This window comes from Taurulus bubalis, assembly GCF_910589615.1.
Source record: "Taurulus bubalis genome assembly, chromosome: 19".
NCBI lineage: Eukaryota > Metazoa > Chordata > Actinopteri > Perciformes > Cottidae > Taurulus > Taurulus bubalis.
Window position 1 is genome coordinate 11,233,869 of NC_136607.1, and position 26,671 is coordinate 11,260,539.

Consider the following 26,671-nt stretch of genomic DNA (forward strand, 5'->3'; position numbering starts at 1 on the left):
ATATGGATTTACACTGGGTGTAGCATCGTTGGAGACCGAGCCTTCACGGCTGGGGTGACGGCGGGACATTAGCGAAACTGACGAAAATAACATCAGTGTTTTTTTTTTCTCGGGGTGCTTTGTCTTGTCCACCTAACGATAGCAAACCATCATTCCCATTTCAATTTGCAAGAGATCCAGCTAGTGACTGCTAGCTGCCTGCCGGGATGTATCGTCATGTTGTCACCTAAAAGTAACTGCTAGGACGTTGGATCGTGAACGGATCCGCAGAAAACCTCTTCGAGGTCCCATCGGGTTGTCACCGGGACCTGAATCTGTGTTAGCCACAGTCGCGGAACCCACTGTTTTCGGCGATATGGCGGAGCAGGGCTACTCATCCTGGTGAGTGCGCACAGGCACCGCGCTACCGATTAGTAGTAACGTTAGTAGCTACCGTGCGCAAGCCGCCGCCGCTACGTGATATAGGTCATTAAACCAATAAACTGTATTTATCACAATTCACGGAAATGCTCTTCACACAGACTCCTTCTGGTGCATTTATCACCGTGTGGCGTGTAAAATGTCACTAATCCCATTTCCCCCTGCAGCTGTGATGTTGCTAACGGCTAACTGGTTAGCTAGCTGCGGCTAATCAGATCCACCAGCTGACGCTAAGCTAGCTCCACTTCTATTGTGAGCTAGTTGCCTAGCTAACGGCTTGATAAGTGTATTCACCAGTCGGGGAATGACCAGTTTGCTGCCATCGTCAGTGTAATGACACCGCATGCCGGCGTCAAGCCGAGTATTGGACACTAGCTGTGCCAGCGGATTGGCGTTAGCTGCTTTAGATGGCTAGCATTCGTCGTCTATCCGCTGCACACAATAACAAAGGTTCCGCCGTGGAGCTAAGCTAGCTCACTGGCATCGCAGTCGTGTCCAACAAATGCCAGTTTTGAGCGTGAGGTTGGCATTTGTGACACACGACAGGGTGTCACAAATGATATGTGCGGAAATATCAGGTGCACTGACTTGAAACAAGATGAACGTTGTAGTTGTATGTTACTGCTTGCTGAGGAATGGATGAAAGGAAGCCAGACAGAGATGCTGTGATCACTGAAATGCGTTGCCCCCATGAATTAATATGTCCTGACTTTAGTGAGGCCTAGTTAATAAAATGGGATCAATTATGCTTGTTTGATCCCAGCAACACGGGTTTAATGTTGGCACACCGCTTAGAGCAGCATCGTCTTATGTATGAATAGTCCAAACCAATACGTCTCCAATAGCAGACCAGGTCTATTGAATAGTGAAGGTCCACAGAAATGTGGTGATTTGATTTGATGGGTTTACCGAAATCTCGTTTAATGTCACATTGTGATTATTTCCTGGAAATGACAGTGTTCTTTCGAGTATTTCCTTTTTATCCGTTTCAGATGAAGTAACAAAAGCTTGTCCTGCTACATCGTGACTTTTTTTATATTTTGGCTGGCTTTTGTCATTGTAGTTTTCATTTAAAAAAAGCTGCACTGTTGGTGAAATTGCTTGCAGAAGAAAAAGCCCAACCACTGCAGATTTTTCACTCTGATGTAATATTACAATTTCTCGTTAACACACACTATTCACATTGTGTATGGTCATAAAACACCTGAACATGTTTAATAAAATAAAAATAAAACAAAAGCAATTTCCATGTCTGTAGAAGTTTTGGAAAAATAAATGAACCTGAAATCTTTGGAAAAGTCATGGTAATTGACTTCCCTAAATCCTGTATAATAGAGTGTTTGTGTTCAGTTAAGATCAACTGAGAAAAATCTATACTGGTTGAACTAATGCTTAAATGTTTGTGCAGCTCATAAGATGTTACGTTGTTCTCTGTGCGCTAACGTCAGACCACAACATTTTATTCTTGTTTTTCACAGAAGTTTTAGAGAATGTATGGTCAGTAAAATCTCGTAAAATGTATTGTAAAACTGTGTATGAACCTTGAGCGATGATTAAAGGTGGCAAAACAGCCGAAGCTTATATTCATGCTTCAATTTAGTTTTTGCTGTGCAACCAAACTGATAAGTCACACTTGCTTTTATCACTGCAGTGTGCAAAGCCTCAAGACAGCCAATGTGGTCAAATGACTGCCCAACTTTATGCACTTTATGTCAAGATGCAATCGTTGAACAGTGTCACATGATCGGTTGCATTATTTGCTTAATTCCTTACATTTATTTCAAAGGTATTAGGTTGTGAGCGAGTATGTGTTTAAAGGAACAATATGTGACATTCAGAGCATTCATAAAACAGCAAACAACTATTGCTATGTGAAGATATAGTAGAGTAATGTCTACCTGAGCAGGGAATGAAATCACTCTGCATGTTTTGTTGTTCTAGCTTCTTTTTGCTTTGTTGACATAGCCGGGCCGGCCGCACACACTTTTAGTGCATTTTCATGCATGTGAGCGTGCCCCATTATTGCGTCTCACTGCTCTCGTTCGCCAGTTACAGCTAATAATAATGCCGTCTAGTCGTTGTAAAAGTGTAGTACCCACCCTCAGGTTCCCCCTCAGGTAAACACTGGTAGCTCTGTCAGCACTTTTGTGGTAGTGTTGTTAGAACAGTTAGCTACAAGCCGCCGGCTCAAGCGTTGCCATGTTGGGAGCTGCTGATTGGCAATGGAAATGCTCCCAGTCTTAAGTTATGTTGCTTCAAGACTGCAAAGCTGCACATTTTCAAAATGTTATCGTTCTCATACCTATGCAGAAGTGTAAACATTCTTGAAACACGGCATTTGGCGTGGTTGTAATTGTGGTGGAAAAATGTTAATGCTGTTGCATTTAACTTCACCACTTCCATATTACCGTACCTGCTCAGTAGGAAGTCTTTTACTTCATACCAACATCAGTGAGTTAAACTAACCTAAAGTTACATGATGCTCTGCTTTATTTTTTCTATTTTTAAATGAACAGATGACAGTTGTACATCCTCAGCAAACATAAGTCGTTTGAAAATGTTACCTCTTCCAGTTGTGTCTGTGTTTCTTCCACATCTTGAGCCATTAAAAGCAACCCCATGCTCCCATCAATTTGGAAGCAGAAAAGGTACAAACACCCAGGAAGTTGTGACGTACCACTCACTTAAGTGTTGCTTTACGGGCATAAAAAAAGCAATAATGCATTTTGGAAACCATTACGTTAAGTGATCATGGACATTGATAATATAATTTGTTGTACAAGTGATACTTGACTAAAGCAGGTTTTAGAAGACGCAGACCTAATGACATTGCATGTGCAGGCGTTTGAATTTGATGCTGTGCTTGGCAGAATTTGCATGTTCCGTTTGCAAGTTTTATATTTATCAATCGCCTGCCTGGATGACTTGCTCAGAAATAAACCACAGCCACCCCTGTTAAGGCGTGTGGTTTTGTATGTGTCTTTTTTGAGAGCATGCAAGTTGTAGTTTGATGACATGTTCAACAACCTTCATGGCTGCATGTGGCTTTATCGCAGCTTGCTTGAGTCCAAACTGTGGCTTTATGTTATCGTCACACTGGTACAGCTATTTGTTAATGGAGTTGTTTTCTCCTAGTTTCGCTTCCTCATTTTAATTTGTGCAGCGTGCCATGTGTAAGTAAGAGCAGACATATGCAGTTCTCTTATAGTGTTTGAATATACTTGTCCATTAAAGGCAAAGGACAAATGTAGTATGCCACTCTTCTTTGTATTTGTATCTGGGAGACATTGATCAGTCTCTGCACTTGTTGGTGCCATAACATGGAATCTTTTAATCTAGTAATTTGAAAGGGAAAGAATAAATTATCTTGAGTAGTAAACCATTATGTTTTGCCTGAACATTTATTTAATTAACAACTTTTGTTGCAGCCATTGCTTTTGCCCAATTGTGCCTTTTGATTTGTTGGTAAAGTAGCAGACAACACGTATTTGTAACACATTGGTAAACAAAGGCATCATCTTTTTTCATGACCGAGCTATAGTGAAACCACTTTTCCCACACTTCGAGCTGAAGTCTCCAGTATGAAAAACCACATCAATCAAATTGAAAGTTTGAATTTCTGCCTCGAAATATGTGTTTCCCACACATCATGGAGGTTAATATTGGCTGAGTATAGTTCTAATGTCAAAAATAATGACGAATACTCACAAGAAGAAGGTTTAACAACCATTGTTACTTTACTTGATAAAGAAAATGGAGAAAATCCTTTGATGTACATTAACACATGTGATCCTTATTTTCTGGTATCACAAGCAGAAACCGAGCATGTTACCTGCCAAACTCGTCTCTGCAGCTTGTTTTTACTGGTATGCAAATGTTTTACAAGCTAATCAGGGTTTGTGCAAGTGTGCAAGGTTATTAGCGAATATGTCAATATTTTCGCCCTCAACAACAATAGTTTTTCTTCATCTGCAATTCCACACAGGCTTGTATTAGAGATGGGGAGTTTTAGAGAGAGATCGTTTGTGATTTTTGCTGCCTGACATTAGTCATTACTGTTATTACCTCAGAGTACATACAAACCAACAACAGCTGCTTCGTTAGTGTAAAAACAACAATTTCTGAGGATATTTTCCAGAAAGTATTATCACACAGATTTGATAAAGGTTTTTCAAAAATGTAATTTGAAATCATCTTGTTTATTATTGATATCCAATAACATCCTACATGCTATCATAGCTGAAACTGTTGCCTTTTTATTAAATAATTCAAGAAATATCCTTCCTCAAGAAACACGGTTACTGAGATCTTATCCCAAAATCCTATTTAGACTATGCACGGTACAATCTAGTTCAAGCTCTGCATTTCTAGGCACAGGAGGTGAGGTTGAGCGTGAAAATATTGCCTTCAGCACATTCACTATAGACTAAAAACGATACATGTAATTAACATAAATATCTAGTGTAAATGAGCGTCTGCAGTCTTTTTCAATAAGAATATGTGGTACACCAAAAAAGACAAATGGCAGCAAGCACTGTGTCACATCCTCACTTGTGGTTCTTCTCGACTGTATATTTGAACTATATTGACACAACTAATGCCTCTGTGTCCTGCTAAGAGCATTCATTGCTTTGTTTGAATCTGACAGATTACTGAACACCTGTTGCCTGCATCTTGAACAGAAGCTCCATTTAAGATTAGCCGTCAGAATTTCAAAGCCTAAATAGTTTTGATTTGAACATACAGGGGTCTACTGCATTTTGAGCCATGTGTTCTGAAAAAAAATAACAAAATAATTCAATCTGAAATCTTAAAATGTTGACCTGCAGCTAATTTAAATATATATTCTCTCTAAATTGCCGAGAGACATAATTCTGCAGGGCGTACTTGTGCACATGAGATGACATGCCCAACACTCACATGCCATTATGGCATTCTTTTATATTCATTTCTATGTTGAAATCTTATCAGCACATTCAAACAAGAGAGAAACATAGTAGGGTGTAAACACACAACAGGGCAGCAATGCGGGGGAGGTGTATTTCTCTTTAGAAAGGCACAAAGGTAATTGTTGATTGCAAATTACATTCTTCTACCGGTTGGATGTAACCCATTACATCCATAATTGGATGAGAAAGTGGAGGCATATGCATGTTATTTCCCTATAGGAGGTCCAGCGGCCACTTCAACCAGTGGCTACTGTAACTAATAGTGCTTGTTAAGTCAATATATATGCAGAATCTTTCACTTTGTTTCTCCATGTGTATAATCTGGTGAGAACTGAGTAAGACATTATTTTGTTTTAATACACACAGGGCAGCATTCGTAAAAGTCTTCATTGTAGGCTAGTGACCTGGCCCTTAATGGTCAAGTCATGCATGCAACTGGCTTGATGGAGGACGGTATTGGAATTGTGTTATTGAAAACCTAGTCTGTCAGTGAACAAGGACGTCTTATGGCACTTTGGGCTGCCATCCAGCCCTCAACAGTCCGGGATTGTATTTTGTTTTTAAATGTTCCATTCATCTATCTCACCCATGTTCTACAGGCGGCTGTGCGCAGAATTCAGAGGAACCAGTTCGATGCTAGAATATGAATTAGGTCTGTGGTAGATTAAACTAGCTGTCTATCTACTGGCTGTGTTGACAGTGAGGCAGTGACATCATTAGGGTCTGTGTAGAAGAACAAGGCCAGTTTCTTAATCACTGTATTAATGCTTGAGGCTAAACTGTTGGCAAAACATTTAACCTGTGTAGTTTAGTACTTACAAAAATGAAACGCACACATGGTTTCGTGATTGGTTCGGCTTTATTTGGGATATAACGACCTTGTTGTGTATGTCAAATCTGTTAAGTGTGCTGCCGAGTGTGTGTATTAGTCATTTTGTAGAGGCCTGTATGGGATAAAACAAGACCAGGGCATGATGCAGTATTGTCCCAGTGTCCCTTTTCCACAGTGAACTACATGTTACCCCTCCCCTCCTAAACACCCGGCAGTCATTCCTGTACTGATGAATGAATGAAAGGAGACGGGAGATTCTTGTTTTTTCCCTTCAGCATCACAATGAAACCTGTGAATTCCTGCGTCACATGCACACCAGAATGAAAAACGATTTAGAGCACAGAGTCTTGTTATGCGAGGGCTGTTGTCTCTGTCAGTACTTGAATGGAAACTAGTATTGCAGCTCAGTGGCACTCGTAACTGAAATAGTTTTCACTGTATGCCAGCAGAAAATGGCAGAGTTACGTTGCCGGTCCTGGTATTTCTACACATGAGAAATAGTGCCCTTTGATTACCCTGTTAGATAGTTTATTACCCCGTTTATAACCCAGCTTACAGTATCCAAATGACATAACTTTTACTGACCAAACCAAAATGCATTTACTCATGAGCCCTGTTCAGACCATGATGGCGTTACCCCTCCATGTTCATGCTCCATAAAGGTTTTCTATATGGATTTTATACGTTTCCTTGTGTAGGTATTTTGTGCATTTTCATTTTCCCTGCACCGATGGTTAGGGAGACATTCATATACGTTCTTATCAATTTAATGTAATCAACATTTTACCATGCTACATTCCTTCGACTTTTGCTGGCAGTGCATGATACCGTCTATTGCAGAGGAAAACCATTTATATTCAATGTGTGGTGCTGCACTTTAACCAAGCTGAGTAGTAGTAGAGTGGGAGATTTTTGCCTTCAAAAATATGACCCAGAGCTCACTAAATCATACATTAATAAAAAAGAAAGAAATGCCAGTAGTGGGGGAAACAAGTAGCAGAAACTGTTCCAAATGTTGATTCAACTCTATGTTTTTTTTATTTTTATTTTTTACTATATCTCGTAGTGTAACAAATGTCCTGTTAAGCTCATTCAGTCATAGATGACCCGGGTCAACTTGTGACTGTTTTTGTGACCTTTTTGCTAATGTGGTTTCCTGTGCTGTGCATCTGTCATCATGATTTGAAAGGCTTTCCCTATGCCACTTTACACCCTCTGTAGCTTTGGCTCTCTTTGTTTCATTTATTATTCTCAATATAATAAATACTCAATTATTTATTAGATAGTGAGCAGGAAATTCTGCAATCCAACATTCACTCGTATAGCCCAAACTATACCGAATTTATATGCACCTCACAGATGTGAGAGATTCTAAAATCTGCCTACGATCCCTAAAATTAGTAGGGAGCGGACATTTTAGAATTTAAAACATATGTTTGCTCTGTGGAGGACAAACTATGTAATTGTGACACTATTTAGTAATATCCTCAAACATATATTTGGCAATAATATGCTTCAATTACTTGTTATCGGCCAACATTCATCAATACAATATATCTGCAAGCTAACATTGGCTCATATGTGTTACTCAGGTTGTTGTACAAGGGCATTTGTATAAAATGCGATGCATTGCATTTTGGGATTGGGCTAGGGTTAGTTAACATATCTGGGCCACAGTTTTATTGTATTTTTTATTATTAATGCATTGGGGGTTGTTTTATAGTAGACATGCTTCGATCATGATTTTTGGGGACAATCGCTTGAAGCCGTATCGGCCGATAACAAACACCGGTCATTGGATTTATTTGAAGCCTTCTTCTGTATTTAATGTGGGACATTATTTATTTAGCTGTTCTTAAAAACATGGTACATGGCGTAGTACAATTAAATGATAAGAAAGTATCATGAATTGACAACATTTAATCTATTGTCAGTCATATATATACGCGTGCGTGCGTGCGTGCGTGCGTGCGTGCGTGCGTGCGTGCGTGCGTGGAGTCCCGCCACGCCGGCTCTCCCTTTTACCCAGAAGGCGATTTGACTCTGTGACTTCCTACAGTGCCGCCTTAGTGGTGGAGCAACAATGCCCCCCCATTCTGTATACTGTTGATACAGAACAGCCAGGCGAAATTACGGCACAACATTCCCACCTTGAACAGGTTGTGTAGCGGAATTTTTGAAAAATTGTCTTGCTTGTTTTGCGTCTTTTGATCAAGCTTTATAAAGACCACCAATCGAACCGATAACTGATCGATTGGAGCATCCCCTTAATTTTTAGGGCACAATACTGAATTCAGACACTTAAATAAAATGCCAATTTCAGACTCAGCCAATGATGGTTTATTCCAAAAATAGAACGGTATCAGTGCTTTAGACAGCCATGTGGATCTGATGATAGCCAATACGTTTCAGCGGTTGATGCATTGGGGCTTTTTAAGTCCCTGATGAAATTTGGGGAGAGCTAAGATGGTGATAACATTATTAGGGGTCACTGTTTTTTTTTGTTTTTTTAACTTCAGACTGCATTCCTCACCCATAGCCAGAGAGTTTGACAGGAGACAGACAGGTCAGGATTGGGGTCAAATCTGCACCTCTCACATGAAGCCACTTCACAATGCCAGCCTTGTCTTTGCCCCCAGAAAAGGCTGCATTATAAGGTCGCATGTCAAGTCTCCGCTACGCCAAGGCCCCAGATCATTGACATGGGAACAGTTTGGTGCTTAAATGCTGCATCTAGTCTGCAAACTAGGAGCCTGATTACACTAGGAAATAATAACATTTTGGGATTAATTAGATTTGTAATCTTTACAGCCTCTTGTTTTGGAAAGTTTGGAAAAATCTGTTTGTTTGACTGATTAACAGATGTGTATAGCTGTAGAAATAGAACGTTTTAACGCCATATTAATCTAGAAAGTGCACTTTGTCTCCTGGACCAGAAGGCAGATGCCACCATCCAAGTGATACTTCTTTTTAACAGCATCCCTTGGCCAAAGACTTGCATTATGATGTCCTTCATCAGCTCCTGTTTGTTTTGTCTCATCTTTCTCCCAACACACAATAACAGATTGCAAGGGGATGATGTAGGTCAAGAGGAATTTAGATTATGTTTGGCTAGGCGAGGCCAGCTCAATAAACACACAAGTCTGTCGCTGACTGACTGAGTCACTCGGTGATAAAGTTTCACCGTTGGTTAAGACGAGTGTTGGAGTTTTCTCATTGGCCATTGCTCCTTCAAAGTGAACGGCCTTGAACTGATATGAACTGGTAACGTCTTTACGTCCGAGTTCAACCATCGGATCCACTTCCTCAGTACATAAGCACTTGTCGTTGCTGTGCCACACGTTTGTTTCCAGGGTTTCCAACTCTCACACACAGACTGTGGCACTCAAGCTATTTCCATTTTTTGCACTCTGGATAAGTACGTACGTATCATCAGTGTGCTAAAAAAACTGAAACTGATTAGCCTACCACTAGGTGTGTGGTAATTTCACTGCCAGGCTCGCTTGGCGCACCTGGGATCAGTAAGAGCACATTTTAGGCTGGTGCATTAGAGGCTGTCACAATCATGGCCAATCACATTCATTACTTTTACCCCCGTTAATCACAGAGCTCTTCTGGACATGACACACTGACGGTTATAGGGAATCCTGTAGAGTTTTCCTGGAGGGAAATTATTGTTGTCTGGGACGGGAATTATCTTTAAAGTTTAGTTTTAAACCCAAACAATCTCTGCCTTCAGATGGCTGTAAAGAGAAACAGTATAAAGGAAAAGCCTTTTGTATAGTACCACTGACGTTCAGACCCTTATTCTTCACTAGCTGGTATTAATGCTATCACCACCTTTTGAGAAGTCTGCATGATCATGTTTTAGAACATGATTACATGTTACAAATCTAATTACCCACAGTGACTGAAATAGGACAATAACACTTTAAATGAGTATTTTCATATCTCAATAATGATATTTATATCACAATATAGCATGTTTCTGGTAAATAAATAATGAAATAGTCTATATGAAATAACCACATGGTAAACTACTGTTTTGTGAATTAAATACAAAATATTTTCTCATTTAATTAAGAACTTGCAAAATTAACAAAGTGAACAGTTTCAAGTAAAGTGAAAAGGTATTTTGAGCTGTACATTGACTATGATTGCATGCATGGCCACAGTTATTAGATTAAGACAATAGTTTGACAAATAGTTTAATTTAACTACACTGGACTATATCCGTAAGCAGAATTCTTGGGTGTCGGCACGCAGGAGTTGAACAATGAAGCTGAATGAAGGAAGAGAATCCTGCATACTGTTGTTGTAAAAATTACTTACATATTAATGGAGCAAACATTTGGGTTCCAAGTGGACCACAACACATTAATCTCCACCATTATTAGGCAGAGAGAACCCTGAGCTGGATGCACTATTGTATACGGAGGTACTAGAGCTTTTAAAAAAAAGCACATTTTTCCTCTTCCCTGTAGTGCTATGTATCAATCTAGATTGTTTCGGTGTGAGTTGCCTAGTTTTGGAAGTATCGCCCGTAGAGATGTCTGCTTTCTCTAGGTGCTGACCGATGCTACGCAATGATTGGCCAGTCTGCGTTCAAGGGGCGGGACTTGGGTCAATTGCCTTATGCATTTCTGGCTGTTCAGGCATTTATTTTTGTGAAGTTACTTTATATCTGTGTGATGTTTCAGGACAGGGTCTTGTTATGTTTTCATTAAATACCATACAAACTTATACATTCTGATTTATAATGTTTAATACTGATTCAAATTGAACTGTGAATAAGGGCTACACTTTATAAAGCACCTTTTCAAAAAGGTACAATATAACAAATACAACAATATATGAATATAAAAATGTATTTCTTCTTGCGGTATTAAGAAGTAGACTGTCCTCTTTTCTTCTATGCTGTTGCCAAATGATTTGAATTGCATGTTTTTCATTGTTTGTTTTTTAAACCAAAGCTATTTGATGCTTATTTTTGTAAACTATGTATGAGTCATATGCTCTCAAATTACATCAAAAGGCCCAATTAAAAATGTAGAAGACAATATTGTTGTTGCTTTGTAGAGAGTTTCCAATGTGCCGAGAACCATATAGGTCACATTTGCCTTATTGATTTTAATAATCGATCGCTTGTTTTTTCCCAAGTTCCCGACAAAATTTGCACTTTTTATTTTAAGCACACTGATGTCAGGGTAATAGAATATCTTCGTCTCTGCAATACAGCATTTTCTTTAAGAGGGCGGTATCAATGTGTTGTGTGTTCTTGTAGACTAAAAAAAGATTTAAAATTCATCTAGTCATTTTGAATACAGTGATTCTAGTTGAACACTTAAATTGAGCTGATTCGACACAGTTCCCCATATACAGAAGGTGCAGGTCAGTTGGCCATTGTATACATTGTTAAATCCATACTGTACTTAATCTTAACCATTCTCTACACCTGCTGTCAAACTCAAGGCCCGCGGGTCACGGGCCTTTGCATGGGCAAAAACAAATCCTGTGCTTTTATTTTGAAGGGAATTATTAGTGCAGTAGAGTGCCGTTTATTCAATTCAATTTCTGTCATATTCATGTAATGTGCTGTAACTCTGTTCATTCTGGTCACATGACATCTATTGCTTCTGTCCATCCTGATGGAGGCATCCTCCATTTTGCTCTCCTGAAGGGTTCTTACTTTTTTCCCTTTGAAAGGGTTTTTACTATTTTTTGGGGAGTTTTTCCTGATCCGTTGTGAGGCCCTGGAACAGGGATGTTATGTGTACAGATTGTAAAGCCCTCCGAGGATCATTTTAATTTGTGATTTTGGGCTATACAAAATAAACTGAATTCAATTAAATTCAATGCTCCTCAATGCTGCGTTCACAACACACTTTACTTGCGTGAGTTTACACACCGGACTATTTGTGATAGTTCGCTTCATTCCCAGCCTTTTTTTTTAAATGTTATGTTAAAAAAGGCTGAAGTTATAAAATGATTATGTTTGTTGTATTACCTTGTGTCCTTAAGATGCACTTTGTGGTTTTTAATTGAGTGTAAAAGGGAATATTCCTGTATTTGGCATACTGTGATATGCTGTACTATCTCAGGTTCAAACCATATTTTCATTAAATCAAATTGAGAAGTTGAAAATGTCCTCAAGTTAGGTGTCAGCTAACTGGTTTCAGAGCAACATGCAGTGTGTAAAAGATTCCTGTTCGGACTAACAAAAAGAGGAAGCAGCAAAGTAACAATGACTTTTAGTCTTACAGTCCTTTCACAATACCATTTGTGTATTTAAGGCTGATTTAATTTAATTTTCTATTTTGCTGTTCATCTCATGTTGAAGAAAGTGGCATCTTCTGTCAAGTAGAAAATTAATCAATGGAATGTCAATAAACATACTTGTTTTACAAAGGGAATACATTATTAACTATACAATTTTCTTTTAAAGGTTTACCAGCAAAAACACTGCTTTTGTCTCCAGTATTACATTAAAGGTGATGGCGATGTTTATTTGAGCAGTTTCATAACTTCAGTATTGTTCTCTCTGTCCTCTGTAGGGCGTACTCCCTAGTTGACTCCAGCCAGGTGTCCACCTTCCTCATCTCCATCCTCCTCATCGTCTATGGCAGCTTCAGGTGAGTGTCTCTGAATAAACAATCACTTCAGCTGTCAACAATGATGTCTTGTTTGCCACACAAGCGAGGACCTATACTCCCAAATGTCATAATTTTCACATCATCATTTTACCCTACTATACATCTGTGTGATATTATCATATCAATTAATGCGTTATGGGAAAAAAACATGTTTTGTGAGGTTACAGTGTCTTTGACCACCAAATTATAATCGGTTCAATCTTGAGTGCAAGTGCGTGATTTCATGAAATTTGCTCAATGTTTGGCCTATCAGGAGAATGGGATGGATGTGAGGTCAGAGTGACCTTGACCTTTGAACTGCATCCTTTAGTCTTATTTTCTGAAGAAATCACATCCTTTCGAAACTTAGACCACATTCAAGAAACTAGACCGGACAACCCGAAAACATAAAGTCTTCAGTCACGGCTCTTATCATCGCACTTGCATAATATTAGTGGACGAAAAGTTACCTCAGTTTGCTTTTGTTTTGGATATTCTGTTTACAAGTTGCGCTGCATTTGAATAGAAAAGTGATGTTTAAGGATTCTGCTGTTCACGTTTCCAACATTAGTTTTAACAGCAGATATTTTTATTTGTCTTAGTGGAAAAAGCAAAGGTGTTACTAATAACATTAATGCTCTCATCATTAATGTTTTATTCAAGTGTCTCTGTAAGCCTTTACAGTGAGCCAGCATGCACAATACCAGGACCCTGAAACTGAAGCAGCTAAATAAAATTCAGCCATCATTAATTTAATTATTGACTCTTGTGTTTTTTCTATTGTGACGTGTCAAAATGTCTTCAGTAAAATCTCTGTAAGAGGGTAATACGCATGGAGAGTAAAGAAATAACTTACATTTTTTTGCATATTTAGGGATTTTCATAAGCAAATTTTGGTATGACTGTTAATGTCAGATATGAATAGGAAATAAAAGCAAGGAAAAGGAAATATTTTGTGGGCTTGATGTGAGACATGTTAAGGTTTCGTAGTAGAGCCACAGTTCAGCTTAAGTTTTCGAGGGCCTCCAACTCTGCAAAATGGAACCATCTTTTCAACATTTCACTCTTACTTACACTAATTCATTCACCGTAGAATAAGTATTTTTAACACACTTTCTTTCTTTCCCTCCCTCCTGCAGATCATTAAACATGGATTGTGAGAACCAGGAAAAGGATAAGGACGGTAACCCCATGCCGGGAGCTTTCAATAACGGCTCCAACAACAGTGAGTGTCTGTATATTTTATATTTTGCCACACAACAAATTATTTTCTTTGAATATACAAGTGATCGCTTATCATTTTGTTTTGTTTTGTGTTGCAGGTATTCAGACTATAGACTCCACACAGGCCCTGTTCCTGCCCATAGGAGCCTCGGTGTCTCTGCTAGTCATGTTCTTCTTCTTTGACTCGGTACAGGTGGTCTTCACCATCTGCACTGCAGGTGAGAACCGCTCATAGCACAAAACAGCAGTAGAAATACTAAGGCTTTCATGTTTCTGTTCAGTAGTTAGACACTGGGGCAGTCCTCTTCCCCGTGAGATTGAAGCGACGTAACGTAGCCACCGTTAGCTGCCCCGTGAAACTGACAGAAAACGACTGGACGTAGTAGTCGAGTTGTGTTCGGCCTTCGTTTCACTGCTGTAATTTGTTCTTCTCCTCCTCAGTTCTTGCAACAATTGCATTTGCATTCCTCTTGTTGCCAATGTGCCAGTATCTGACCAGACCCTGCTCCCCACAGAACAAGTAAGGACATCATGCGAAGTCTGTGTGTCTTTACATCACGTCTGTTGTCGCTGCAACTGCTTTAAGCTGTTTCGTATTCTTTTACAAATATGTGTAACGGTCTGTGCTTCAGCATAAATCAGCTTCCGGTCAATTGCAACTGAAACGGCCTGCAAGGCTTAATAACACCACTAAGAGCAAGTGGGAAGTACATTTTGTTATTTGAGCCAAACTAGACCCATGTCAGTTTATTAATTATTTTAATTTACGGAATACAAAGCATTTTATTAGCCGCTGGTATCGGGTGTCTGGACATCTAAAGCACAAGGAATCCCCAGCAACACAACCCAGCCACTCCATAACCAAAATGATCGCCTCCTCTCTGTTACAGATCCAGAGCGTTCTATCTCGTTTCACTAAAGCGTTTGTCTGCTTTACAGAATCAGTAATAACCCTCCAACCCAAAAGCCCTTTTCTACTTGGTGCTAAGGTTGTTGTTATTTTGTGTACATAAATAAATTCTGCTCAGGCTGTAGTTTGCACATTTATTAATTACACATCTCAGTCCCCTTGTCATTTAATTTACACTTAGCCCTATGTCTCTGGCTACATGCCAATCAGGCTCAGCACCACTCCAGAGGTGGTAATGCACCTGAAGCTGTTTTGTCACCAAACAAAAACTCGAAGAAGAAGAACAACTTCTGCACTTACGCTGTTAAGCTACGACAATAACAGTTTAGCCATCATTAGCTAGCTGACAAGTATCCATAAACTACTGGAGGAATCCGTTTCATGAATTACGAACTCTGGGACTCACTTGCTCCACTGAAAGTAAATTGCCTGTAAATGTTTGCCTGCACATCTTCTTACACTGAAAATCCCAGGGATATTCCCTCCACCCGTCTCTCCTCACCTTTCTGGTGTCTTCTCACCCTGGCTCTGTATGATTTAGGCTGATTGAGAGTGTCTCCTCTTTGTCTGATTGCAGGATTTCCTTTGGCTGCTGTGGGCGTTTCACTCTGGCTGAGCTCCTGTCCTTCTCCCTCTCCGTATTGTTGGTGCTCATCTGGGTGCTGACTGGACACTGGCTCCTCATGGACGGTGCGTCTCTGCTGCGACTCTTTTTTACATTACATTTAATTTAGCTGACGCTTTTATCCAAAGCAACTTACAATAAATGCATTCAACCATGAGTACAAACTCAGAAGAACAAGAATCAAGAAAGTACAATTTCTTCAAGGAAGCCAAACTACAAAGTGCTCCATCCACCAGAATTCAGTACACATCAGAACTTTTTATTTTTATTCATGGTTCCCAAAAAATGATTAGTCTAAAGATTAGTCACATTACTCTGAACTGCAGGGTGGTTTGTGGTTCACATTAATTGCATTGTCAATTGTTAGACCATGATTTGAAGTGCGTAGGTAGCCGTCTCAATCTTCAATAGAGGCTGGACAAAGTTCAGTTTATCATCTTCAGTTGAAGAAGGAACTTGCCATCATGACTCATACAATATGAAGTTTTTCGCAGCACTATTTTAAGGCTTTTATTGCAGTGTGATGCATGCTAACACTGTTAGTCAGCTGCTAACTGGCATTTAAGCTATCTGACCTTTCAAAGTTGGAATCTTAGTGAGGCACCAACGAAACAGAGAAAAGTAAATGCTTGTGTACTTCATTTATTTAATTTGAAACATATTACTGGCAGTTTTCAGTAATGCAAACTCCGCTGCCTTAATGCAAATGGCAGCATTTCCTCATTACGAATAAAATTACATGCAAAGATCAAACCATTTTAATTAGAAAATGATCCGAAGAATCAAAATCTGATTATAAAGTTGACAAAATGTGTAGAAGAGTTTGAAACAACCTTGCAGGGCTGTACTTAAGCTTCAAAGCGTCATTCATAAAATTGACATTCAATTTCTAAAACGTTATTTGAATGCTACACAGCTTTTTTTTTGCACATCTGTTCATTCACTTTTATCCCAGTGTTTCTGCACGGTTGCAGATAAACATCAGGCTTTAGTAATATTATTAGTTTTAGACTAACTGTATCATGCGATCCAAACATTTAAAATGTTTTTATCTCACACAAAATTCAGCTTGAATTCATATACGTGAGCTTTTAACCTTTTTATAATATAGCATTTTAACTGCGGTTTATTCTTCCACACTCCTCATAATAAGAGAGGCACACACCTGTATAAATGGGGCTGTCTAGCTGCAATCTAACATCATTATAACAACACAAACTATGTTTATATGATTACAATAACAAATATATGTAATGACAATAAACTCAATAGAAGAACAAAAAATACCTACAAGCATGATATATATGTCCCTGCATTGGAACCACAGTAATGTTACAGTGCCCCTCTGGGTTCCTATCACCATTACACCGGCTATAGTAAATGCATGCCATTTTATATACACTTCTACTCGAGTAAACATTTACTTTAAATGACTCAACGCTTCCATGCATAAAAACCCTTACATGGTCCCATGTTTCACCTCAACGCCATCTTGTCTCGTCAGATCATTCCATGTGCTCCCAAAAGTGAATTAAAACAGGAATTTTATCAGAATTGTCTGACTAATTAATTAGGCCTGTGTGCACAGTAATTAATGTTTCTTAAATAAACTTGCTAGAATCAGTGCCTGTGTTGCTAGTTCAGCTCATTTAAGACGTGGAACTGTGTGTTTTAATATCTTTTGTTTTTCCTCTCTGCAGCTTTAGCCATGGGCTTGTGTGTGGCCATGATCGCCTTTGTGCGGCTTCCCAGTCTGAAGGTGTCTTGCCTGCTGCTGTCAGGACTGCTCATTTATGATGTATTTTGGGTAAGTTATGCTCCCATCCAAAACTTCAGCCCTATCACAGCTGACATCTACAATCATTAAAAGAATGTCTACAAATAGTAGCTTTCTATAAAACCTAAAACAGAATAGTAATGATTCAGCTTATGAACGCCCACGTGTGTTTTTTAAACATACATGAGCAAAAACCTCCTTGCCAGCTAGATTACATGCTGCTTTGGAAGTGACTCATTTTTAACATGTTCCAGCCACACTGTTTTAAAAGAAGTGGGCAGTTAGCGATGATGCAGTGATCATCACTATGGCTGAACTAATACAAGAGAGCTTTCTGCTAAACTCATCCTTCATGAATGCAAAGGAACAAGATAAATGATGAAGAGGAAGGCGAGCATGTTACAAGCCATAATTAGGATGGTCCATCACAATTTCCTCTGATAAATTATAAAACATTTATGTCCAGCTGTCTTTTTCTGGCATTGGTAGATTCAGGTTTGATTTATCATCCATATCTGGCATCGTCCCTATTTTGGATCCGGTCCCGCACTGGGCACAAGACACAAAAGCAATGGCCACTTAGCAGCTAAAGTGGCACCAAAGTCAAGGAGAACCGGTATCATAAATGGGGATTTTATTATGAAGATGTGCATCAGTGGGTTGGTGATAGACAGAGGTGGGAAGTCATGTTTTGTGTTGTTTTTGTTTGTTTGAGTTGTTTGATGAACTGCAAACGTAATTTTCTTTCTCCATATTTTCATTAAACCACTGAACAAAGTAATCAGTGAAGATCTTAATCTGAGGGAAACTATGAGCACCTTGCTGCTTTAGATGTATTATCAGTTTCATTCATATAATTATACATTTGGTTAAATAGTTGCTGCCATTACTTGTTGTAAAGGATAAAAAACGATAAGCATTGCCATTTGACTACAGAAAACGGCTTCTCACAGGTTTTGCCAGACGGAGTGAAACTATGTTACACACAAATACAAACTGATCTCAGACAGAACTAATCATCACTGACGCTGCACAACAAACGGCTTCTTCTGAGGCTCTACCGGTGAACACATTCACTTCACAGCTGCCTTCAGTGTTATTTCCCCGCTGACCTTTTATGCTCACAAGAATGTGATGTGAGACAAATCCGATAAATCATCTCCACCTGCTTTGAGAAGTTGAAGCAGCGACTGAGTGATTAAGATATAAAACAGATACAAAAGCCGCATAAACTAGAGCTGAAACTATTAATGGCAAAATGTATTGATCAACTAATTAATTTATTCAAATACCAAACTGGCAACATCTTCTCAAAAATGGGTGTTCTCTTGCTCGTCTTCATAAGATTATGAACTCAATTCTTTTGCGTTTTATGACGGTATGTTTGACAAAATAATCAATGATAAGACATCATTGGCCTCTGGAAAAGTGAGATGAGAATGTGTCGACATGAGCGGCTAAATTCCTCCTCTCTCTCTCTCTCTCTCTTTCTCTCTCTCTCTCTCCCCCAGGTGTTCTTCTCAGCCTACATCTTTAATAGTAATGTGATGGTCAAAGTTGCCACCCAACCTGCTGAAAATCCCATAGATGTTCTGTCCCGGAAGCTGCACTTGGGGCCGGGGATGGGCCGCGACGTCCCCCGTCTCTCCTTACCTGGAAAACTGGTCTTTCCCAGGTAAGACTGGTGGAACCACGCAGGGAAAACAATCCAACGCTTTTTATTTTTTTTGTAGTTTAGCATTATAACCTCACTCGGCTGTAACGCTTTGATTTGGTTCAAGATCTACATTTGCGTACAGAAGCACATAATGAAACACAAATAGTAGTATTATATTGCACATGACTCTGTGTCATGTACTTACTTTGAACCAAGTTTCTACTGTTTCTGTATTTTGCCATCCCAAATGTTTTTCTTCTTCTTTTTCCTATCCGTGCAGCTCCACAGGAAGTCACTTCTCGATGCTGGGAATAGGAGACATCGTGATGCCGGGGCTGCTGTTATGTTTCGTCCTGCGCTACGACAACTACAAGAAGCAAGCGAATGGGGAAGTCCCTTTGTCCGGACGCATGCAGCGCGTCTCCTATTTCCACTGCACTCTCATCGGATACTTTGTGGGTAAGAAAAGCAATCGATGGACAGATGGGTGTGAAATGTCGAGGGTTTTACTGTGACAGTGTTTGGTGTGTTTAGAGCCGTTATGTTGGTGCTTTTCCAAAACACATTTTGAAGTATGATCTTTCTTTTTGTACTTTAAAAAAAAATATATAATGTGATTGATGATGATGTGATTCTGTCTTCAGGTCTGCTGACTGCCACTGTGGCCTCCAGGATCCATCGTGCTGCTCAGCCAGCGCTGCTCTACCTGGTGCCCTTCACCCTGCTGCCTCTGCTCACTATGGCCTACCTGAAGGTAAGAGTCTGAGATGAGAGAGGAATCAATGTTAAGCAGTCGTAGTTTTGCAGAATTTAGTAGTCCGCTTGAATTCTTTACTGTTCCTTACCAGAACGGAGAGCGCAATGATTATTACTGTTGGATTTTTTTTTTGCAATGTTTTAAACATCTTTGACTGAAATGATGTAATTCACACATACAGTCTATTCTATTAATGGCAACTTGTGAAAATGTTTCATTTAGTGGCTGTGATCATGATTGTGATATTCCTCTAACTTTCGTGGTCTCACAACTCAGCCTTTTCATCTGAGAATTCTTTGAAAGTTCAGGGTAGAATGAAGGAGCCTGTTCACCGCAGCAAAAATGAGAGAGAGCTTGTTATTTTTGAAAAAGTTAAACAGTCGTTTTCTAGGCTGGTCAGTGAGGATTTGATTCAATACTCGTGTCCAAGCTTGTGTTTGTGGTCCACAGGGTGATTTGCGGCGCATGTGGTCCGAGCCCTTCCACACCAAGACCAGCAGCTCCCGCTTCCTGGAGGTATGATGCACCCTGGGATAAACGACCAGAGGACTGCTGATCCTTTACCTTAATTAGAGGGAAGGAGAGAGGGCGCACTCACAGTGAGGCCATGTCGTCATCACTTGTTCATGCTTTCCGCCAATCTTCTGTGAAAACCCTCAGAAGGACACCAGTGTGTGGATCACATTGCCCCAACACGATTCATTGTTGGTCCCTACATCCTCCCTGTTTCATCGCCACTTCCTCTTTTCTGTTTATTTCCTCTTCATTATAGCACATCCTGCCTATGCTGTGTTTGTTCTCCCCCCCTCTCTCTCTCCTTTTTCCTTTTTCTCTGCTCTATAGTTAGTCTCATTTGCCACTTCCCTCCCAAGGCTCGTTCCATTCGTCAGGCCTCTTCTCGCTGCATTTTACTTCTTTCCCTGTTCCTTTAATTTTCTCTGCATCTCTGTTTGTCACCGACTCAGATGAACTCGAGGGCCAGGCCTCGCCCCCTTTTTGTGGACTTAGGGTTGTGAGACATGGCTGGGGTTTCTATTTTTTTTTTGCATTCTCGTGGTCATTATTATTATTATTAGTATTATTATTATTATAGAATGATTTAAACAAACTGAGAAGAGGCGGAGTGTTGCAGTGGCACAGGACAGTGCTCGGGAGCAGCGACACAGTAAAGAAGAATCCGCCTCCCTCTTCCGCCCCCTGCTTTCTTCATCTGTCTCTTCGTCCCACCGCGATGGCTTTTTCCCGGCGCTCCCGCCCTCTGACACTCCCTACGAGCCCCGCCCTCCTCCTCTCTGTTCATCTGCTGTCCCCATTCCCCGCCCCCACAGATAACTATGTATTTTATTTAGAAAAGTTTTATTCTTGGCATATACAGAAATGCATTATAAATTGTTAAGCTGCCCCCAGCATTTTAGGGGCCGCTTCTATTTGTATATATGTGTATTTGCGGTATCTTGAGTTTGTATTTGTCTTCGGGAGCATGTTGAATAGGGTGGGAAACTAACGCCAGCGAGTCGACTGGTGAGCATCCATCACTTAGAGGTTGTTTTCTAAAGTTTGTTGGCTTGTGTGATAGAAACGTAGCTGATGGATCTTTGGGAAGAAAAAAAAACATCTGCACCGCTGGCTGGTTGATAAAAACGCTAGTTTCCTGCTCTAGTGTCTCGTGTGTTGGATCAAACGGTGTCATGAACACATGACATGTCTAATGGAAACGGTTTGTGTCTAACTTGTAAAAAGTTACAGAAAACTCAACAGGGGGCAATTTTGTTTTTATCGGTCTTTCTTCGGACAGGTGGAAATGTAAACAGTGTTTTTTTTTCTAATAAATGAATGTTGAATTCATTTTAAGGTATGATATGTTGCTTTTCATCATGAAACCACATCATACATCATGCTGGGTAATTTCTCTTGTGCACATCCTCAATGTACATGTATTTATGGCCATGGAGACACTTAAAGCATCTAATTCTAGACATTATAAATGTCTGAGCATGGTGATATCTGATCAGTTTGTATATGTTTTGTCATAAGAGAAGTCAGTGGAACAGCACAACAGCACATGTCATCTGAACTTCACCTCTATCGATGAAGACCTGACTATTCTGAAAGGTCAGAATCAAAGTATGGAGATAAGGGTGTGTGTGTGTGTGTGTGTGCGCGCGCGTGTGTGTGTGTGTGTGTGTGTGTGTGCGCGTGTGTGTGTGTGTGTGTGTGTGTGTGTGTGTGTCACATCTTAAAGTCTGTTTGGACCTAGGGATGGGATCAGATCAGTTATGCCCTTCAGAAATCAAAAACGTAAATTGGAAATAAAGGTTCACCCATAGGATGTTTTTACTGTCACCACTTGGTCCCTGACAGTTTTTCTTTTTTTTTTAATGGTCCTTACACTTTTTTGTGGTGCTTGTCGGTTAATATCTAATGTATACTGGAAAAAAGTGTGAGTGATTGCGCAGCAGGAAGCCGAAGAGACGTATGGACGATGCAGTTTGCTGGCTTTATGTTTTTGTTTTTTACTTTTCTATGCTATCTGGCCGTGCATGTTAAGTGTACAGTGTATAATTTCTCAGACTGCATCGATGGGGCCGCTGCAGTTTTGAGTCTCTGCTGGCCAACACCGAGGCACTGGACCTATGAGCTCGCCTACAAAGAGCAGTGGGAGTGGGTGAGACAAAGGGTGCAGGTCAGAAAGACTGCGATTGGTCAGCTCTGACCTTCTGTGACTGATTCACAAAGGCTGAATATTATGACCTGGGTGCCGTCAGGTTGGGACACCCGGCCTGCCGCTCAGTGCAGCGGCCTAAACTCGGACATCATGGAACAACAAGGCCCCGTCATCTCTTCATGGACTTGGAAAGAAAATATATAGATTTATATACATATTTGTGTGTGTGTGTATGTATGTATGTATATATACACACGCACATATATATGTGTGTATATGTACATACATAAATAATTGATGACGATCATGGTGATGACAACAAAAATGTTTTTGTTTTTTTTTATAGAAAATGAATTCCTTTTTACCCCGTTGTTAGTATATATTTTTTTCTTTCCACCTCTTCTCCCCTCCAGCAAAGGACTCCAGCTCTGTTGGTGCATTGATATTACAGCTGAATGGATTCTGTATAGAAAAATGGTGAATAAATAAATTAAGAACTGTGTAGTGAAACATGAATCCTGAAGCGCTTGATCTAAAACACGTTGTCTCCTTTTAACCCCTTCCCTCGGCCCTCTCCTCTTCTTTCCCTCCTCGTTCAGGATTCTGCTGTAAATAAACATGACTCTAACTGTAACGCCAGTGTGTCTTTTTCTTTGGCTCCCCGGTTCATTAATGACTTATTTGCTTTCATCCACTTTATTTATTTGACAACTATATAGCTACTGGTTACTTTTCAGATCAAAATGTTGCATAAAAACATGTGATATGCTTATAAAATACAAGTCATTGTTAAAGGTTAAACCAGTCGTTCCCAACTTCTCAAAAATATGTTTTCTTTTGTATGAATAAGACAGAATTCCCCTCTAAACTTCTTAGATGATTTCATTTAAACTAGCTGTTTGATTACCAAAGAACAAAAAAAACAAATATGTAACCCAATTTGTTTAGCAGAACAGTTTTTAGTTTATTCTTTCCTTCCATAAATCATCTTATAATGCCCCAAAATTATTTGTACAGGGGCCAGACCCTCAGGATTGGAACCACTAAACTAATTAACAAAATATAATTAAAGTAGCTGCACCTTGACCAGTAAAATGCTGCTCAAACATTGCTGAACACATATTTGTCTAAAAACAACATGGCACACACTGGTAGTTGTAATAAACTCCCTGCCTGAGCAAACAGATCCTCTTAACTGCACAATGAAAACTCACCAGCATTCTGGATTTACAGTCTTCTCTTTAAATTCATTATCATCTCATTAATGGTTTTAAAATATTAACTATGTATGTGAATTGACTTAAGAGTACAAATACAGTATACTGTGTACTTTTCAAACCGTGTCCTTGAAGTACTGTGAACTATATCTAGTACACAGAGTACATGAGACTTACTCTAACCAATAAACCGCTGCCTATGAAAACAATTGTGGCAACGAATATTTATTTCTAGACGGCTTTTAATGTGTAAGCGCCAAACAGCATCGGCATCTTCCGGCCTTGGTTGAAAGCATCACTATTAACTAGCAGTTTGCATTCATCTGTGTTAATTCATATTTGTCCAGCAGATGGCAACACAGTACAGATATCTGAAAGCACTGTCGGAGCAGTCCGAATAATGAAAGGCCTGATGTAGTTGCTGTGCCCAAACACACAACGTTTACCATGTTTTTATGTATGGAAATCTCAGCCAAGATTATAGGCTCATTCTTCCAGAATAACGATCTTTGAGCAGCGGTTTCTTTAAAGCTAAATGTACAAACCACAGCAGTGTACAATTCCTGTTTCCACAGCCAGCCTCCTGACATGAGAGGTTGCACAATCAGAACAATAAAAGAAAGAAATCATCCATAGAACAGGCAGTTAACTGAAATGAAAGGCATGCGCTCATCAAAGAAAGGTAATTGGTTCCTGCAGTGCACTGGGGAGGGATCTTGTGAGCCTTCGCGGGAAAATGGCTGCCTCAATGACGCTGAGTCAAGAGTTTGCTGCTGCAGAGCGGGAAAAACCTTCAGAAATACTGTTAGTTCATATCTGTAGCAGATTTGAAGCCTTTTGTCTGTTTGATTCACTGTAGCTGCTCGGTGATAACACGCCTGTGGACAATCCCATATATGATATACATGCTTGTGTATGAGCAGAGTTGTGAATGAAGAGCAACATAAGCAATGGCAGTTTTCTGGAAAATGTGATTACACTCATTGAGCAAATCCATTTAGCCTCCTGTGAACTCCCAGTTTAATGAAAATGATACCACGAGTACTTATTCTAGATGGCTGTCGGCCCTTGTGAAGTTCAACTGAGGTACAATCTGTGGTTTCATTCTCAAAGGAGCTGAATCTCAATATTTAAAGTTCTTTGTTGCTGACAGACGGACAGACGGCCTGACCTGCTGGCTGACTGGCTGCTTCACTGGGTGGATGGATGGATGAAGTGGACAATGGGGGGGGGGATGAGGAGCAGGACACTGGGTGGGTGGTTGGTGGGTGGTTGGTTGGTGGGGGTGGGGGGTCGGGGCGGGTCGCTGAGGTCAAGGCAGGCAGGGTCCACCCCTCTTCACCTATTGGCCAGACTGACCAACGAGTCCTGGGCAGCTTTGAAGCCCTGAAGTGGACAGAATTCCACCACGGCCATGGGGATTGTAGCATGTCATTTGTAGGAAATTTTGGCGAGATGGTCCTAGAAACAGAGAGGTTTGCCCACGCTTGTGTTGCAGGTTTTTGTACTCGGAGGTGCTTGTAGACTCCTCTCCCATTGATCCTGAAATGACAGATGGGCAGCTAATAGAGCAGCCTCAATTAACGGACTCATGTAGGAACCAGTGTTGGTTTTTAATTTAGAGGGAGAGGAAGTCCGTCTTTTGATTTGCCAGTTGATGGCATGAATTTAAAGAATATCTTTCTAATAAGTGATGAAAACTGCACAATAAATAAACAACAACAAAAAGTATGAATCCTATGTGCAGTTTCTTTTCTTTTGTTCAGTCATTTCAATCTCATTGAAAAAATGTCAAACCCCAAAGAAACTGTGATTGTAAAATCCTCAAGTTGCTAAACCTACGAAAGGTGTTTCGGAAATGTGTATAAAATGATGCAAATATTTCAATCTGATAAAACAGTGTAGCCTTAAAGGACAAGCTAATAAATGATGTGTGTGATTCTGTCTTTTTCCAACCTCAAAACCACATTAACAATAATAATAATTGTATTTCTAAGGGGTTGGACTGCATCCCGTACCTGTACAACACGTTGAGTGATTTGTACTTCTCATCACAGACCTCTATCCCCGACCTAACTGGTGAAAAGCTCATAAGACATTTCAGTCAGTGGCACATGAAGTCAGCCAGTGCAGGTAATTTCAAAAGTGCTGGTATTTATTGCTCATGTTAATGGAAGAGAGGTTCCTTCCCCTCCTTCCCCTTCGTCCTCTTCCTCTTCTTCTTCTTCTCTTCTCTCCCGACCAGGCATTCCAGGCTTGTTTAAATAAGGCCTGCCTGCCTGGGCGCGGGTGGATTCCCCTCTGGCCCTTTGCCCTTTGACCTAAAGTGCATTCCGTATGTAAAGTGAGGAATTCCTCTGAAGTTCAGTTAATGGGGTTGAGTTTTTTCATGCTTTGGACTCTGCTCATGCACTCGCTCGGTGGAAAGGGGGAAAACAAGCTTGATGTACACTCACCGGGCAGCTTTGACTTATGGATGAGGTCGATTGTTTGTCGGTGAAGAATCGATGTCTCCCACCAGCAGATTTGCAGCTTCAATAAAACTGTGTGTGATAATCCTCTGGGATCATGACTAATTGATTTAATGGAGGGTATTGTGGAGTGGACATAGAGGGTGTTGCATTCTGCACAGATTGCACAGCACCTTGAGGCAAACATTAAATTGGGGCTACATAAATAAAATTGGGTGTGAAATCACAAGGTATTATGTGCAGAAGGTTTTCTACATTGCAGTTCAAAGATTAAAATAATGTTGTTTTTTACCACAGGTCTGCTGTTGAAATGTACTTTGGGGAAACGTGTGGTGTTTTTTTTTGCTTTGCTGTCTGTTGCTAAACTTCTACCAGGAAAGGTTATTTTGTAACCCACTTATGAATGGAGCAGTTCTTTTTTCAATGTGTTTAATAATCTTGCAAAAGGTGTGATTAAAAGCAGACGGGTTCAAACTTAAACAATTTACAGAATTTGGTTTTGTTTTACATTTGTGCTCAGCTTAATTTTCCAAAA

The 26,671-nt window shown here is 40.0% G+C and overlaps 1 protein-coding gene across 1 annotated transcript; it reads left to right on the plus strand.

Annotated features, from left to right (window-relative positions):
- Window positions 1-355: 355 nt before the first annotated feature.
- Window positions 356-20,305, plus strand: sppl3 (signal peptide peptidase 3; the record flags this gene model as incomplete). The annotated part of the gene is made up of 11 exons (XM_079234951.1): window positions 356-381; window positions 12,756-12,833; window positions 13,973-14,058; window positions 14,156-14,275; window positions 14,499-14,577; window positions 15,545-15,657; window positions 17,293-17,399; window positions 18,881-19,044; window positions 19,307-19,485; window positions 19,671-19,780; window positions 20,234-20,305. The coding sequence occupies 11 exons, from the start codon at window positions 356-358 to the stop codon at window positions 20,303-20,305; spliced, it is 1,134 nt and encodes a 377-aa protein (XP_079091077.1).
- Window positions 20,306-26,671: the final 6,366 nt, after the last annotated feature.